Here is an 18,900-nt window from a genome sequence, read left to right on the forward strand (position 1 = left end):
AAGCCTTGAAAATAGGGTTGTAAACCAATTAAATTTGCAGATATTCTCTCAGAGTTTTTATCAACTCAGGCTACATTTATATAGGCCATCCTCAACATTTAGTTTTATTGATTCTTCATAGAAACCAGAGAAAACCAAGGAACTTCTGAAGAAAGAAGCTTATTTTTTGGCAGTACAACAGCCATCTCTCTCTTGTTCTTCATTAGAATTGGTTTACATTCTGGATCCCAAGATATTCCCAGAATATACTGAACATGTTATCTGTCTTTAAGGAGCAAACTTCTATATGTAATTTTCTTTTCTGTTCCAGAAAATTTCTTTACGGGTCGAAGCCACTTTACATGGATTAACCCTTTATGACACTGCTCCTTGCCCTGTTAACAATGAACGAACATGGCTACTTTCCAGAGATGTATGATGAAACGAGAAAATATACCTTTCGTGATTATGATTCTCAGGGATTGGGGAGATATTCGTGAAAGTTACTTATTCTGCTCTGAAGTTTTCAACCATTTAATCAAGGCTGACTGTGACATGAAAGAATCCTGATAATCAAGCGACGTGAATTAAGACATTTGATGTTATTTTAAAGGACATCTTCAAGAGGATCATGTAAAAACATTTATGCCTATACTTTTTTAGCCCAGAAAGTAAAACCAAAGGACTACAAAATTGTATATTTTTTTCTACTTTTTTTTTTTTAAGAGAAGCAACCAGAACTGCACCAAGCAGTCTGCAAAATCCAATTTTTCACATTTTTAAAACCATTAAAACTCATGTTTTGTTTGGAGCACTTATGTAAGAGAAATGTTTCAGGACCCCAAATAATCAGCAATGCTCAACAGCTCCTTTAGAATTGGGTTTTGAAGTTATAGTTTTACCATGTTAATACATTTCATACAGTCTTTATAAAATTTATTTCTTCTGGAATCCAACTTTAAAGGGAAGTAGACCTGAATTCACATGAGCACTTTAATTGCATAAGCTTTGCACAAGATATTCTGTGGATATTGATTTGATTCCTGCCGCAAGGCCGGATATTATGCTAAATGGTCTATCACACATGCTCACTCACACTTGTTTCATGAAGCTTAGTCTCTGATGTGAAATTTTAATTACTAATGAATAGAAAAAATAGCTGTAGGTAAATGTACTCCAGTTGCGTTTTGTATAGAACAGTGGTCAGTGTTCCTACACTAGGCTGAGAAGTTTGTGAATAACAGCAAGTATAATTAATATAAAAGTCACCTCAAACTGCACTCAAGAATTTCTTAAGATTTCATTTATAGCAAATTATAATTATTTGAAAAAGAAACCTTGAACAGATGTTGGACCTTTTTTAATGGGATGTGATCTTTGTAGAACCCCAATTCTAAAGGATAGAAACAGCAATCCAGAAAAACTAGGTGTAGAGTAATTATGATACATGTACCCACCAAAATAATTTTCTCTCTGGACATGCAAGTAATTGGAGCACTTCTACTTGAATCCTTATCTGTGCAGATAAAGAATGGTTTACAGATCCCAGATAAAATTCAGAAGAAGAAAACACTCATCTGGAAGGTACCCAGTGATCAACTGATTTGCGAAAGAATCTCTGAAGAAGATTAACAAAGTTTTTCTTTTTAGAAGAAGTGGGTCCATAGCCAGAATAAAAGATGGTAAGGAAAAGTTTAAAGTGTAAGAGGGAGCAATTAAGGGAAGATGGTTATATAGTAGAACCATAGATCTCAATTATGAAAAGCTTTCTGGTTGTAAAAAGGTAAATGTTTCTGAAGACTTCTATACTTCTAGAAAATGGAATACAATACTGTTTAGCTATATAAAGCAACAGTGAACATGGGGAACATTTCAGTAAACACTGATTGAAATCTGACATCAATGAAAAAAATTTTCAGTACAAACCATAAAACATCTTTTTCATGCCTCTGAAAATCTTGATTTTCATCATGTGCAACCACATCATGTGCAACCATATCTGTGAAACAGTATCTAGTCCTGACTGCTGTCCCTCAAGGAGGCTGTAATCTAAGTTGTGAAGGACCACAGTATGGTAAGAAGGAAACAGATAAAGTTCATAAAATTATAGTTTATGTGGGGGCAAGATGGCACAAGGAAGAACATGGACTTGTGCTTCCATATTAGAACTTAGAGGTACATTAACAACTTTAAATTATTTTAAAAACAAAAAATATTACTTGAATAGTATTTTAATTTCATTATTTAACTTTTACCCTTAGAAATAACATGGGCTGAAAATATGAATGTTTTAAAAGAGATTATAAATAGAAATTTTTGAATTTGCCTTCATCCCTTATCTTAAGCCTGAAGTAATGGAAGCTAACCATACCCTCCTTCAAAGTGTGCCTTGCCAACACTGTTAGATAGTAGTATTAATAACTTGAATGAATGGGTAAGGTAGTTCAATGAATTTTGTTTTGCATGTAGACTTTTGAGAATAGGAGGTTAAGCGACAAAATCAACGGATACTGTTTCCTGTGTTCTTAAAGACACGCAAGACAACATTTCCCTTTTAGTTAAGTATAGGCAGAAGAATGAATTTTAGTCATGAAATGTAAATGAAATGGATGTGTCTATTTCAGCATTATGATTTTAAAAAACGAGAATGCTGTTTCCCAACCTTTTCTCCTTACATCAGTTGTTTATTGATGAGAACAGGGTTTTAGGAGATGGCAGACTAACATGTAGGAGCCTGAACTAATTCTCTTTTAATCAGATTTTAGAATATCAACCTAGATATCTAATATAATGTAAGAACTCTTTTTAATTATCCTGCTTTCCAAGATAATCTATTTCTAGAATAGTGTCATGCTGTAAATACTCAGTGGATTTATGAAAGAGAAAGACAACTTTTCTTGTGCAGTGTTCTATACAGACTTGCCATGAAATGAAATTGAATAAATGTTGGATTACTGCCCTAATATTGTCTTTTTTTCAACCAGCCAGAGTGCTGGTTTTTAAAACAGTGTATTTATTAGAAAGGTAAGAATGTAGAATAGATCTAAGACGAAGGAAAGGTCTTTCTGAGGCATTATTGGTCTTAGCAACGTAAACAGTTGTATCCTCCACAAGGCATGGTAATTTGAAATACAGTTTATCTGAGAATTCACCTACTCAGAAGGCTTGAACAGAATATAAAGAGAATGCCTCAGAAATTCTAAAATATAGTCAGAATGTAGGGCAGAGAGAAATTCCCCATGTTTGGATAACTGGCAGCTCAAATGAAAAGCACAAAGATTCCAGTAGAATCATGTGAATCAAACTAGCAGTAACAAAGCTCATCTCCACCTCAACTGTAAATCATGTTAACTAACCTTCCATTCTATATACCTGACAAAATAGGCATTCCCCTTTTGGGAGGCAACTGCCATTTTTAATACTTACTGTTCTTTTATAGAATATATACAGCATATAGTCAGAACTTATACAATCATTCAAAGGAGCAGAAAAATTTGATACAGACAGGAAATTGTCAATAGAAGCAAACTCAGAGATTGCTCAGGTGTTGCAGTTATCAGAGGGAGATAACTATGATAAAAGTGCTGAAGGAGCTAGTAAAAAGTAGAAAACATGCATGAAAAGGGGGGATTTCAGCAGAGAAATGTTCATTTGGAAAGCAAAATAATTCTAGAGTATGATATGACTATGCAGAGGAAAGGATGTAAACTAAAAGATAGGGCAGTTGAAAGTATAAAACCTGGAAACCAAAGAAAAAAAGCAAAAATAAAAAGAATTGAATGTCTGAGTTTTGAAGGCAAAATTATATGATCTTAATCTTATAATTGGGTTTCAGAAGATAAAAATGGTACTGAAGAAATATTTGAAAGGTATTGACTGAGGACATTTCCAAAGTTAATGGAAATTAACAGAAAATCAACCAAATCAAAAGTGAGACTTCAGAAATTATAAAATTGATAAACACCTAGGCCGACTGATACACTATATTGAATGATATTTCTCGCAAAGTCACGTCCATCCAGAAGTTCAGAATATGACCTTATTTGGAAATAGGATATTTCAGATGTAATAAGTTATGATGAAATTGACAAGGTGATTGTAAAATTTTGAAATTCACAGCGTCTAAAATAGTCAAAACAATCTTGAAAAAATTGCATGTCTTGGGCTGTCTGGTTTCAAAATGTATTATAATGTTAAATAAAACAGTATAGTTATTGACATAAAGATAGACCAATACACCAGTAAAATGGGATAGCATCCTAAAATAGACCATACCTACATAGTCAGTTTATTTTCAGATGGAGTCCCAGAAAAGGTAATGAGAAAAAAGTCTTCAACAACTGATGATCTTACACCAGAATATCCAAGTAGAAAACAGTGAGCTGCAACATTTTTCTTGGTCCTGTACAGACATATCAAGGTTTATCTCAGGCCTTCAAGAAAGAGTCCAAACTGTATAGCTTCTAGATGATAATTTAGGAAAACATCTTGGTGACACAGGGGAGGCAAAGCTTTCTTAGCAACACAAAAGAAAATTATATGAAGGATGTTTTTCAAAATTTAAGATTTCTGTTTATCAAAAGATACCCCCTGGGGACTTCCCTGGTGGTCAAGTGGTTAAGAACCTGCCTTCCAATGCAGAGGATGAGAGTTCAATTCTGGATCAGGGAACTAAGATCACACATGCTGCAGGGCAGCTTAACCCATGCATCACAGTCACTAAGCCCAGGCACCTCAACTAGAGAGTCCACATGCCAGAAACTACAGATCCCAAGGATTCTGGAGCCCGCATGCCACAGCAGAGCCCACCCACTACAACAAAAGATCCCACATATTGCAACAAAGACCCGATACAACCCAAAATAAATATGTTTAAAAGATACCCCTTAGAATCTGAAGAGGCAAACCACAGATTGGGTGAACATATTCACAATATTTACAGTTTACAAAGAACTTGTATGCAAAATATATAGAGAACATAAAAAGTGCATGTTCAGTTTTTTTAAAATGTGCAAAGGGCAGAAAGATACTTCATGAAATAAAGGACATGAATACACAAGAAAAGGATGCACACATCAGAGTAATGAAAATAGATGTCACAACTGCTATAGACCCACTAGTATGGTTAGAATAAAAAAGACTGACAGTACCATATCTTGGTAAGACAGAAACTGGACCTCTTGTCTTGCTGGTAAACCAATTGGGAGAATGCTTTGGTAGTTTCTTCTAAAGTTAAACTAAATCTACTTAGTGACCCTGAAAAATCCATTCATAGGAATTTACTTAAATGAAAACATGTTCACAAGAAAACTAACAAGGATCTTCCCACCAATCAATAATAATTAAAGAGTGACAATAACTTTAATGACCATCAGTAAGAAAATGGATAAATAAGTTGAGGTATATTTATGCAATGGCATACTGCTTGGCAGTAAAAAGAGATAAGCTACAGATATGTACAATGACATGTATGAATCACAAAAGCATTGTATGGAGAAAAACACACACACAAATATGTATAATTTATTTGAAGCAAAATAGCAGGTGAAATTATGGTAAATAGAAGTCAGAAAGTGATTCTTATGGGAAAAATTTACTAGAAAGAGGTTTAGGAGATTGTTACAGATTGATTGTGTCTCTCCACAATTTCTATTTTTAACTTGGAAGTCCTCAGACTTGATAATCTATGTGGAGAATGTCTTTAAAGAGATAATTAAGTGAAGGTCATTAAGGTGTGCCTAATCCAATATGACTAACATTTTTATAAGAAGAAATTAGAACAAAGACATATACAGAGAGAAGACCATAGGATGGCACAGGGGGAATATGGCCATCCACAAGCCAAAGATAGAGGTTTTAGGAGAAACCAACCCTACCAACACCTTGGTCTCAAACTGCTAGTGTCCACGACTGAAAAAATAAATTTGTTGAAGCTGCCTAGTCTGTGATATTTTGTTATGACAATCCCAGTAAACTAATATAATTTTTTTTTTACTGGGGATGATGCAAACATTCTCCATCTTGAAGTAGATGGTATGATAGGTGTATACAGTTATCAGTTCCTCATACTGAACTATTATTTCAAATAAGAAAAGATAAAAGAAGAAAATAGAAGAACAGACAATTAGCTGGTGCTGTGGGGAGAAATTAGTAAAATACATAAAATTTTAGCTAACCTTTTTAAAAATATTAAAATGTACAAAATGAGAACTATTCAGGAAAAATAATTGAAAAAGCAAAAATGTTAATGAGAATACTTTGCATAAATTTATAGAAATAAATTTGACATTTTCAGCAGTTCTCAAGAATATGTAATTTATCAAAATTGATTTAATCTGAAATAGAAATTTTAAAGCAATTTCCATAGAATAGAGAATGTTAACATTATGTGTAAATTGGTAGGAAAACAAAATAACTAAAATTTTGTGTGAGGTATACATCTATATTACTTTACCAATACTTTCGCAACAAAATACCATGGACTATGTGGCTTGAATAGAAAATTTATTTTATTTTATTTTTAACAATTCTGGAGGCTGGAATTTCATGTTGAAAGTGTCAGCAGGTTTGATTTCTTCTGAGTCCTCCTTAGCTTCTAGTTTGGTGCCTTCTTGCTGTGTCTTCACCCATAGTCTCTGTGCATTTACATCACTGGCATATCTTAATGTGTCCAAATTTCGTTATAACGACACCATTCAGATTAGGTCACAATCTAACAGCCTCATTTTAATTAATATGATCTACAGTCATTCAGCATCACAGTAATCCAAGTCTATGCCCCAACCACTAATGATGAAGAAGCTGAAGTCAAACAGTTCTATGAAGACCAATAAGACCTTCTAGAACTAACACCAAAAAAAAAAAAAAAAGATGTCCTTTTCATCATGGGGATTGGAATGTGAAAGTGGGAAGTCAAGAGACAGCTGGAGCCAAGTTAGGCCTTGGAGTACAAAATGAAGCAGGGCAAAGACTAACAGTTTTCCCAAGAGAACACACTGGTCATAGCAAAACCATCTTGTAGCAACACAAAAGATGACTCTACAGTTGGATGTCACCAAATGGTCAATACTGAAATCAGATTTATTATATTCTTTGCAGTTGAAGATGGAGAAGCTGTATACAGTCAATAAAAACAAAACCAAGAGCTGACTGTGGGTCAGATCATGAGCTCCTTACTGCAAAATTCAGACTTAAATTGAAGAAACTAGGGAAGCCACTAGGCCATTCAGGTATCTAAATCAAATCCCTTATTATGATTATACAGCAGAAGTGACACAGATTCAAGGGAGTAGATCTGATAGAGTACCTGAAGAACTATGGATGGAGTTTCATAACATTGTATGTGAGGTGATGACCAAAACCATGCCCAAGAAAAAGAAATGCAAGAAGGCAAATTGATTGTCTGAGGAGGCCTTAGAAATAGCTGAGAAAAGAAGAGAAGCAAAACATAAAGGAGAAAGGGAAAGGTATACCCAACTGAGTGCAGAGCTCTGAAGAATAGCAAGGAGAGATAAGAAACCCTTCTAAAGTGAGCAAAGAAATAGAGGAAAACAATAGAATGGCAAAGACTAGAGGTCTCTTCAAGAAAATTAGAGATACCAAGGGAATATTTCATGCAAAGATGGGCACAATAAAACAGAAATGGTAAGGTCATAATAAAAGCGAAAGAGATTGAGAGGTGGCAAGAATACACAGAACTGTGTCAAAAACGTCTTAATGACCCAGGTAACCACGATAGCGTGATCACTCACCTAGAGCCAGACATCCTGGAAAGCAAAGTCAAGTGGACCTTAGGAAGCATTATGATGAGCAAAGCTATTGGAGGTGACAGAATTCCAGCCGAGCTGTTTCATATCCTAAAAGATGATGCTGTGAAAATGCTGCACTCAACATGCCAGCAAATTTGGAAAACTCAACAGTGTCCACAGGACTAGAAAAGGTCAATTTACATTCCAATTCCAAAGAAGGGCAATGCCAAAGAATGTTCAAACTATGACACAACTATGCTTATTTCACATGCTAGCAAGGTAATGCACAAAATCCTTCAAGCTAGGCTTTGACAGTATGTGAACCAAGAACTTCCAGATGTACACGCTGGATTTAGAAAAGGCAGGGGAAACAGAGATCAAATTGCCAACATTTGTTGGATCGTAGAAAAAGCAAAAGAATTCCAGAAAATCTACTTCTGCTTCATTGGCTACACTGAAGCCTTTGACTGTGTGGTTCACAACAAAGTGGAAAATTCTTCAAGAGATGGAAATACCAGACCACCTTACCTGCTTCCTGAGAAACCTGTATGCAGGTCAAGAAGCAGCAGTTAAAACTGGACATGGAACAATGAACTGGTTCAAGTTTGGGAAAGCTGTATAACAAGGCTGAATATTGTCAGCCTGCTTATTTAACTTCTACATAGAGTACATCATGCTGAATGCCGGCTGGTGTATCAGAAGCTGGAGTCAACAATTCTAAGAGAAATAACAACCACCCCAGACAGGCAGATGACAACACCCTAATGGTAGAAAGAGAAGAGGAACTGAAGAGCCTGTTGACGAAAGTGAAGAGGAGAGTGAAAAAGCTGGCTTAAAACTCAACATTCAAAAATCTAAGATCATGGCATTTGGTCCCATCACTTCATGGCAATACATGGGGAAAAAAAATGGAAGCAGTGACAGACTTAATTTTCTTGGGCTCCAAAATCACTGTGGTTGCTGTCTCCAGCCATGTAATTAGAAGATGCTTGCTGTTCGAAAGGAAAGCTATGACAAACCTAAACAACATATTGAAAAACAACGACATCACTTTGCTGACAAAGGTCCATATATAGTCATAGCTATGGTTTTTCCAATAGTCATGTGTGGATGTGAGAACTGGACCATAAAGTAGACTGAGCACTGAAGAATTGATGCTTTCGAACTGTGGTGCTGGAGAAGACCCTTGAGAGTCTCTTGGACAATAAGGAGATCAAACCAGTCAATCCTAAAGGAAATTAACCCAGAAAATTCATTGGAAGGACTGATGCTGAAGCTGAAGCTTCAGTAATTTGGCCACCTCTTGTAAAGATTCTATTCATCAGAAAAGACCCTGATGCTGGAAAAGTTTGAGGGTATGAGAAGAAGGGGATGACAGAGGATTAGATGGTTGGATGGCATCAGTGACTCAATGGACATGAGTTTTACCAAACTCCGGAAAGTAGTGAAGGACAGGGATGCCTGGTGTGCTGCAGTCCATGGGGTTGCAAAGAGTCAGACACAACTGGTGGTTTAGTCACTAAATTGTGTCTGACTCTTGGCAACCCCATGCCAGGCTCCTCTGTCCATGGGATTCTCCAGGCAAGAATACTGGAGTGGGTTGCTGTTTCCTTCTTTAAGACACAGTTGAGCGACTGAATAACAACAACAGCAGTCATGTTTTGTGGAACGGGACTAGGATTTCATACAAAGTTTGCCTGCTAAGTTACTTCAGTCATGTCTGATTCTTTGTGACCCTATAGACTGTAGCCCACCGGGCTTCTCTGTCCCTGGGCTTCACCAGGCAACAACACTGGAGTGGGTTGCCATTTTCTTCTCCAGGGGATCTTTCCAACCCAGGAATCGAATCTGTGTCTCATGCCTCCTGCTCTGGCAGACGAGTTCTTTACCACTGTTGCCACCTGGGAAGCTCATATGAAGTTTGAGGATACACAGTCCAGCTCATAGCACTCCACTTTCTAGACCTCTGAAATTCACGTTCTCGTATGCAAAATACATGTGTCCACATCACAACAGCCAAACATCTTAACCATTCCATCATCAACTCTAAATCTCAAGTCTTAACTAAATACCATCTAAATCAGATTAGCAAGACTCAAAGTCTAATTCACTCTGAATCAAAGTTCTTATCCAACTGTCAGCCTGTGAAATCAGATAAGATCTGCTTCCAAAATGCAATGGTGGAACAGACATCGGATAGACATTTCTATTCTAAAAAGGAGAAATCAGAAGACAGGAGTCACTGCTTCCAAATGAGATGAAAACCTAGCAAGCAACATTCCATTAGATTTTTTTAAGACTGGAGAATAATTCTGTTTGGCTCAGTACTCTGTCTTCCAAGCCCATTGGGGAGGTTGTCCAGCCTGATGCCTAGATGTCAGTCTTCTCCTTACAACCTTGGGCAGCAATCTGGCCTGCAGAAACCATGGAGGTGGCTATGCCATTTGGAATCAAAGAAGAAACAATCTTGACACCTGGACCTGTGCCCTATGATACAACAGTGGCAGTGTCAGGCAGCCCTGTACTGATCTCTGAATTATCTTCAAAGTAATTCTTCCATTTTCTTGAAGGATAAATCATGTTGACAGATATACAACTCTGCCATTCAATTCTATAGTACCCCAGAACAGAAGTCTAATAGCCTGCTTTCATTTTGTCTCATCTCTGTCTCCCCTTAGTCCAAGCTAGGAGTAATGAGTATAATCCATCTCTATTCCTGACTTAAGCTGAGACAGCTAATTACTTCCATGAATAATACTGGTGTTCTTAGTCCATTTTGGCTGCTATAAAAATACCATAAATACTTCTCACAATTTTGGAGGGTGGGACATCCAAAATCAAAGGGCCAGCATTTTTGGTATCTGATGCTGTGAAAGTGCTGCACTCAATATGCCAGCAAATTTGGAAAACTCAGCAGTGGCCACAGGACTGGAAAAGGTCAGCTTTCATTACAATCCCAAAGAAAGGCAATGCCAAAGAATGCTCAAACTACCACACAGTTGCATGCATCTCACACGCTAGTAAAGTAATGCTCAAAATTCTCCAAGCCAGGCTTCAGCAATATGTGAACCATGAACTTCCAGATGTTCAAGCTGGTTTTAGAAAAGGCAGAGGAACCAGAGATCAAATTGCCAACATTTGCTGGATCATGGAAAAAGCAAGAGAGTTCCAGAAAAACATCTATTTCTGCTTTATTGACTATGCCAAAGACTTTTGACTGTGTGGATCACAATAAACTGGAAAATTCTAAAAGAGATGGGAATACCAGACCACCTCACCTGCCTCTTGAGAAACCTGTATGCAGGTCAGGAAGCAACATTTAGAACTGGATATGGAACAACAGACAGGTTCCAAATAGGAAAAGGAGTACGTCAAGGCTGTATATTGTCACCCTGCTTGTTTAACTTATAGGCAGAGTACATCATGAGAAACGCTGGGCTGGAAGAAGCACAAGCTGGAATCAAGATTGCTGGGAGAAATAATCAATAACCTCAGATATACAGATGACACCACCCTTATGGCAGAAAGTGAAGAGGAACTAAAAAGCCTCTTGATGAAAGTGAAAGAGGAGAGTGAAAAAGTTGGCTTAAAGCTCAACATTCAGAAAACGAAGATCATGGCATCTGGTCCCATCACTTCATGGGAAATAGATGGGGAAACAGTGGAAATAGTGTCAGACTTTATTTTTGGGGGCTCCAAAATCACTGCAGATGGTGATTGCAGCCATGAAATTAAAAGACACTTACTCCTTGGAAAGAAAGTTATGACCAACCTAGACAGCATGTTGAAAAGCAGAGACATTACTTTGCCAACGAAGGCCCGTCTAATCAAGGCTATGGTTTATCCAGTGGTCATGTATGGATGTGAGAGTTGGACTGTGAGGAAAGCTGAGCACCGAAGAATTGATGCCTTTGAACTGTGGTGTTGGAGAAGACTCTCGAGAGTCTCTTGGACTGCAAAGAAATCCAACCGGTCCATTCTAAAGGAGATCAGTCCTGGGTGTTCATTGGAAGGACTGATGCTAAAGCTGAAACTCCAATACTTTGGCCACCTCATGCCAAGAGTTAACCCATTGGAAAAGACTCTGATGCTGGGAGGGATTGGGGGCAGGAGGAGAAGGGGACAGGAGAATGAGATGGCTGGATGGCATCACCAACTCGATGGACATGAGTGGGTAAACTCTAGGAGTTGGTGATGGATGGGGAGGCCTGGTGTGCTGCAATTCATGGGATTGGAAAGAGTCGGACACGACTGAGCGACTGAACTGAACTGAAGGACCTCTTCAGGCTTCCCAGGTGGCACTAGTGGTCAAGAACCCACCTGCTAATGCAGGAGACTATGCGAGATATGGGTGTGATCCCTGGGTCAGGAAGATCCCCTGGAGAAGGGTATGGCAACCCACTGCAGTATTCTTGCCTGGATAATCCCATAGACAGAGGAGCCTTATGGGCTACAATCCATAGGGTCGCAGAGAGTTGGACACAATCGAAATAACTTAGCACATGTGCATGCAAGGATCCTTTTCCTGATTAATAATTGTCTTTTTGTTGTGTCCTCACATGGCTTCCCTGGTAGCTCAGACAGTAAAGAATCTGCCTGCAATACAGAAGACCAGAGTTTGAACCTTGTGTGGTGAGGATCCCCTGTAGCAGGAAATGGCAACCCACTCCACTGTTGCCTTGACAATCCTATGGACAGAGGAGTCTGGTGGGCTACAGTCCATGGAGTTGCAAAGAGTCAGACACGACTGAGCAACTGACACTTTGACATGGCAGAAAAATGAAGGGGGTCTCTCTGGAGTGTCTTCTTTAGGACACCAACCCCATTATGAAGGCTCCATCCTCATCACCTAATCACCTCCTTTAGGCTGTATCTCCAAATATCATGTGAAGTCAACATATGAGTTGGAATGACACACTTAGTCTGTAGCACACATGTAGCCTCTTTATCAAATAATTGTTCAGCCACACTCTTAATGTTCTGTCAAAGCATGTTTGCTTTTTTTGTTTTTGCTTTTTTAAATTATGGATGAGCTGAGACTATTCAAAATTATTAAGTCCTGGCTACGTTTTGCGTATCAACTTCATCTTCACTTTATCCCTTTCTTCATGTTTTACCATAAGCTATAAAGAGGAACCAGCCCACTTCAACACTTTGAGTAGAAATCTCAGTTAAATATCCAAGTTCATCACTTACTCAGGGAACTCTACTCAATACTCTGTAATGGCCTAAAAAAGGTGTGCATATATTTATATGTATGACTGATTTACTTTGCTATACACCTGAAACTAACAATATTGTAAATCAACTAAAATCCAATTAAATTTTTTTGAAAAGAAATGGACAAATTCATAGAAACACAAAATCTACCAAGACTAAACCATGAAAAAATAAGAAATCTGAATAGACCTAAAAGTATTAAGTAGATGAATCAGTAATCAAAATCTCCCAACAAAGAAAAACCCTAGACCTGATGGTTTGCTTTACTGGTGAATTCTACCAAACACTTAAAGAAGAACTAACAGCAATTCTCAGACTTATTAAAAAAAAATTGAATAGAAGAGTACACTTCCTAACTTATTCTGTGCCCCCATCCCTCTTATATCCAAGACAAACTCTATAATAAGAAAACTAGACCAATATTTGTTGTGAACACCGACACAGAAATTCTCAGCAAAATACTAAGAAACAGAATTTGGCTACATATTTAAAGGATTGGACGTCATAAGTGGAATTTACTCCTGGAAAGCAAGGGTGGTTCAACATACGAAAACTGATCAATGTAATACACCATATCAATAGGCTGAAAGGGGAAAATCCCACATGAACATCTCATTTGATGCAAGAAAAGAACTTGACAAAATTCCACACCCTTTCATGATAAAACCTCTCAACAAACTAGGAGTAAAAGGAAGCTGTGTGCATGCCTACTAAGTTGCTTTAGTCATGTCCAACTCTTTGTGACCCCCTAGGCACCTCTGTCCATGGGGATTCTTCAGGCAAAAATATTGGAGTGGGTTGCCATGCCCTCCTCCAGGGGATCTTCCCAACCCAGGGATCGAACCTGAGTCTCTTATGTCTCCTGCATTGGTAGGTGAGCTCTTTACCACTAGCACCACCTGGGAAGCCCAGAAGAAAGCTACCTTAACAAAGTGGAAGCCATTTATGAAAAATTCACTGTGAAACTTGTTGGTGAAAGAAGAGAAGCATTTCCTATAAGACCAGGCCCAAGGCAAGGATGCCCTTTTAACCTATCTTATTGAAAACAGTACTGGCAGTTCTAGCCAGAGTAATTAGGCAAGATAAAAAACAAACAAACATAAGAGATATCCAAATTGGAAAGAAAAAAGTAAAATCATGGCTTTGCATATTACATGATTTAATGTATATGTAAATAACCCTAAACATTCAACAGAAACTCAGAACTAATAAATTAATACAGCAAAGGAACAGGATGCTAAGCAACACCCAAAAGCCAGTTGCATTTCTTTACACTAACAATGAACAATCTGAAAGGGATATTATAAAAGCAGTTTGAAATTGAATTTTAAAATACTTAGTAATTAATTTGGAAATATAATACACAGGATGGGACATATGGAAACTGTACTATCTGCTCAATTTTTCTGTAAATCTGAAATTGTTCTAAAAATTAAAGTTTACTAATAAAAAATTTAGAGGACAAAAAATTACTTAGTAATTAATTTAGCAAAAAAAGATGAAAGACTTGTATACTGAAACTACAAAATACTGCTGAAAGAAATTAAAGGAAATGTCAATAAATGGAAACACATCCTATATTGATGGATTGGAAGGAAGACTTAACTACTTTGAATTGTTGATACTACTGAAAGTGATCTACAGATTCAATGTAATCCCTACCATAATGCAAATGACGTTGTATTTTTTTTTTTTTGCAGAAGTAGAAAAACCTAAAAATCATATATCTCAAGGGACCTGAGAAGCCAAAACAGTCATGAAAAATAAAAAAGTCAGAGTTTCCAAAACTTATTACAAAGTACCAGTAATCCAAAAGTGTTGTGTTGGCATAAGGACAGACTTATATAGACTGATAGAGTAGAAGAGAGAGCCCAGAAATAAATCCTTATATATATGGTCAAATGATTTTTGACAAGTTGCTAAGACCATCCAATGGGTAAAGGCCAGTCTTTTCAATGAATGGTTCTGGGAAAACTGGGTATCCCTATGTAAAAGAAAAAAGTTGGACCCTTAACAATATATCCAAAAATTATTAAGTATCAGGAACATAAATGTAAGACCTAAAGTATGAAATTCTTAGAAGAAACAGGACAAAACCTTTAAAACATTGGTTTTAGCAATGGTTTCCAGAACGTGATAGCAAAGATACAGATATCAAAAGAAAAAAATAGGCAAGTTGTGTTTCTTAAAAAAATTATTTTAAAAAGTGATACATTAGAAGACACTGCCAATGGAGTAGAAAGGCAACCCACATAGTATCAGAAGACACTTGGAAGTCATATATCTGATAAGGGGTTAATATACAGGATATATAGAAAACTCCTAAAACAATAACAAAAGCCCAATTTTCCATTCAAAAATGAGAAAAGGAATAAACAACCATTTCTAAAAAGAAGATATATGGTATATTCAGTAAACCATGAGAAAGTGCTCAACAACACTAATCTATAGTTGTTCAGATGCTAAGTCATGTCTGAATCGGTGTGACCCCATGGGCTGCAGTAAGCCAGGCTCCTCTGTCCTTCACTATCTCTCAGAGTTTGCTCAAATTCATGTCCTTTGAATTGGGCTTCCCTGGTGACTCAGACAATAAAGAATCTGCCTGCAATGTGGGAGACCCAGGTTTGATCCCTGGGTCAGGAAGATCACCTGGAGAAGGGTACGGCTATGCAATCCAGTATTCTTGTCTGGAGAATTCCATGGACAGAGGAGCCTAACAGCTACACCTAGTACAAATTATGGTATTTCTCTTTCTCTATTTCATTAAGCATAATACCCCCCAGATCCATCCATGTTGTTGCAAATGGCAGAATTTTATTCCTTTTTGTGGTTGAATAATATTCTGTTACATATGCTCTAGGTGAGTGATCATACCATCGTGATTATCTTGGTTGTGAAGATCATTTTTGTACAGTTCCTCTGTGTATTCTTGCCACATCTACTTAATATCTTCTCCTTCTGTTAGGTCCATACCATTTCTGTCCTTTATCGAGCCCATCTTTGCATGAAATGTTCCCTTGGTATCTCTAATTTTCTTGAAGAGATCTCTAGTCTTTCCCATTCTGTTGTTTTCCTCTATTTCTTTGCATTGATCGCTGAAGAAGGCTTTCTTATCTCTTTTTGCTATTCTTTGGAACTCTGCATTCAGATGTTTATATCTTTCCTTTTGTCCTTTGCTTTTTGCTTCTCTTCTTTTCACCGCTATTTGTAAGGCCTCCCCAGACAGCCATTTTGCTTTTTTGCATTTCTTTTCCATGGGGATGGTCTTGATCCCTGTCTCCTGTACAATGTCACGAACCTCCATCCATAGTTCACCAGGCACTCTATCTATCAGATCTAGTCCCTTAAATCTATTTCTCACTTCCACTGAATAATCATAAGGGATTTTATTTAGGTCATACCTGAATGGTCTAGTGTTTTTCTCTACTTTCTTCAATTTAAGTCTGAATTTGGCAATAAGGAGTTCATGATCTGAGCCACAGTCAGCTCCTGGTCTTGTTTTTGCTGACTGTATAGAGCTTCTCCATCTTTGGCTGCAAAGAATATAATCAATCTGATTTTGGTGTTGACCATCTGGTGATGTCCATGTGTAGAATCTTCTCTTGTGTTGTTGGAAGAGGGTGTTTGCTATGACCAGTGCATTTTCTTGGCAAAACTCTATTAGTCTTTGCCCTGCTTCATTCTGCATTCCAAGGCCAAATTTGCCTGTTACTCCAGGTGTTTCTTGACTTCCTACTTTTGCATTCCAGTCCCCTATAATGAAAAGGATATCTTTTTTGTGTGTTAGTTCTAAAGGGTCTTATTGATCTTCATAGAACCATTCAACTCAGCTTCTTCAGCATTACTGGTTGGGGCATAGACTTGGATTACTGTGATATTGAATGGGTTGCCTTGGAAATGAAAAGAGATCATTCTGTCGTTTTTGAGATTGCACCCAAGTACTGCATTTCGGACTCTTTTATTATCGATGATGGCTGCTCCATTTCTTCTAAGGGATTCCTGCCCACAGTAGTAGATATAATGGCCATCTGAGTTAAATTCACCCATTCCAGTCCATTTTAGTTCGCTGATTCCTAGAATGTCGACATTCTCTTTTGGCATCTCCTGTTTGACCACTTCCAATTTGCCTTGATTCATGGATCTAACATTCCTTCCTGTGCAATATTGCTCTTTACAGCATCGAACCTTGCTTTTATCACCAGTCACATCCACAACTGGATATTGTTTTTGCTTTGGCTCCATCCCTTCATTCTTTCTGGAGTTATTTCTCCACTGATCTCCAGTAGCATATTGGGCACCTACTGACCTGCAGAGTTCCTCTTTCAGTATCCTATCATTTTTCCTTTTCATACTGTTCATGGGGTTCTCAAGGCAAGAATACTGAAGTGGTTTGCCATTCCCTTCTCCAGTGGACTACGTTCTGTCAGACCTCTTCACCATGAACTGCCCATCTTGGGAATGTGAAGTCAAGTGGGCCTTAGAAAGCATCACTGCAAACAAAGCTAGTGGAGGTTATGGAATTCCAGTTGAGCTATTTCAACTCTTGAAAGATGATGCTGTGAAAGTGCTGCACTCAATATGCCAGCAAATTTGGAAAACTCAGCAGTGGCCACAGGACTGGAAAAGGTCAATTTTCATTCCAATTCCAAAGAAAGGAAATGCTAAGGAATGCTCAAACTACCACACAATTGTACTCATCTCACATGCTAGTAAAGTAATGCTCAAAATTATCCAAGCCAGGATTCAGCAATACGTGAACCATGAAATTCCAGATGTTCAAGCTGGTTTTAGAAAAGGCAGAGGAACCAGAGATCAAATTGCCAACATCCACTGGATCGTGGAAAAAGCAAGAGAATTCCAGAAAAACATCTATTCTTGCTTTATTGACTATGCCAAAGACTTTGACTGTGTGGATCACAAAAAACTGTGGAAAATTCTGAAAGAGATGGGCATACCAGACCACCTGAGCTGCCTCTTGAGAAATCTGTATGCAGGTCAGGAAGCAACAGTTAGAACTGGACATGGAACAGCAGACAGGTTCCAAATAGGAAAAGGTATATATCAAGGCCATATAGTATCACTGTGTTTATTTAACTTATATGCAGAGTACATCATGAGAAACTCTGGGCTGGAAGAAGCACAAGCTGAAATCAAGATTGCTGGGAGAAATATCAATAACCTCAGATATGCAGATGACACCACCCTTATGGCAGACAGTGAAGAGGAACTAAAAAGCCTCTTGATGAAAGTGAAAAAGGAGAGCGAAAAAGTTGGCTTAAAGCTCAACATTCAGAAAACGAAGATCATGGCATCCGGTCCCATCACTTTATGGGAAATAGATGGGGAAACAATGGAAACAGTGACAGACTCTATTTTTTTGGGTGCCAAAATCACTGCAGATGGTGACTGCAGCCATGAAATTAAAAGACGCTGACTCCTTGGAAGGAAAGTTATGACCAACCTAGACAGCATATTGAAAAGCAGAGGCATTACTTTGCCAACAAAGGTCCATCTAATCAAGGCTATGGTTTAGCCAGTGGTCATGTATGGATGTGAGAGTTGGACTGTGAAGAAAGCTGAATGCCAAAGAATTGATTTTTTTGAATTGTGGTGTTGGAGAAGACTCTTGAGAGTCCGTTGGACTGCAAGGAGATCCAACCAGTCCATTCTGAAGCAGATCAGCCCTGGGATTTCTTTGGAAGGAATGATGCTAAACCTGAACCTCCAGTACTTTGGCCACCTCATGCGAAGAGTTGACTCATTGGAAAAGACTCTGATGCTGGGAGGGATTGGGGGCAGGAGGAGAAGTGGACGACAGAGGATGAGATGGCTGGATGGCATCACTGACTCGATGGACGTGAGTCTTAGTGAAATCTGGAAGTTGGTGATGGACAGGGAGGACTTGGCGTGCTGCAATTCATGGGGTTGCAAAGAGTCGGACACGACTGAGTGA

General features: G+C 38.0%; 1 protein-coding gene across 3 annotated transcripts in view; it reads left to right on the forward strand.

The window, feature by feature from the left end:
• DRAM2 (DNA damage regulated autophagy modulator 2) overlaps positions 1-3,933 on the forward strand; it is a 30,327-nt gene extending 26,394 nt beyond the window's left edge. For all 3 annotated transcript variants that reach the window (XM_068963661.1, XM_068963662.1, XM_068963664.1), the window contains one exon: positions 311-3,933. In XM_068963661.1, the coding sequence (XP_068819762.1) occupies positions 311-418 (108 nt within the window). In that variant the 3' untranslated portion in view covers positions 419-3,933. The remainder of the gene's footprint in view (positions 1-310) is intronic.
• Positions 3,934-18,900: the final 14,967 nt, after the last annotated feature.

Source organism: Capricornis sumatraensis, chromosome 2 (genome assembly GCF_032405125.1).
Source record: "Capricornis sumatraensis isolate serow.1 chromosome 2, serow.2, whole genome shotgun sequence".
In the NCBI taxonomy this organism is placed as follows: Eukaryota; Metazoa; Chordata; class Mammalia; order Artiodactyla; family Bovidae; genus Capricornis; species Capricornis sumatraensis.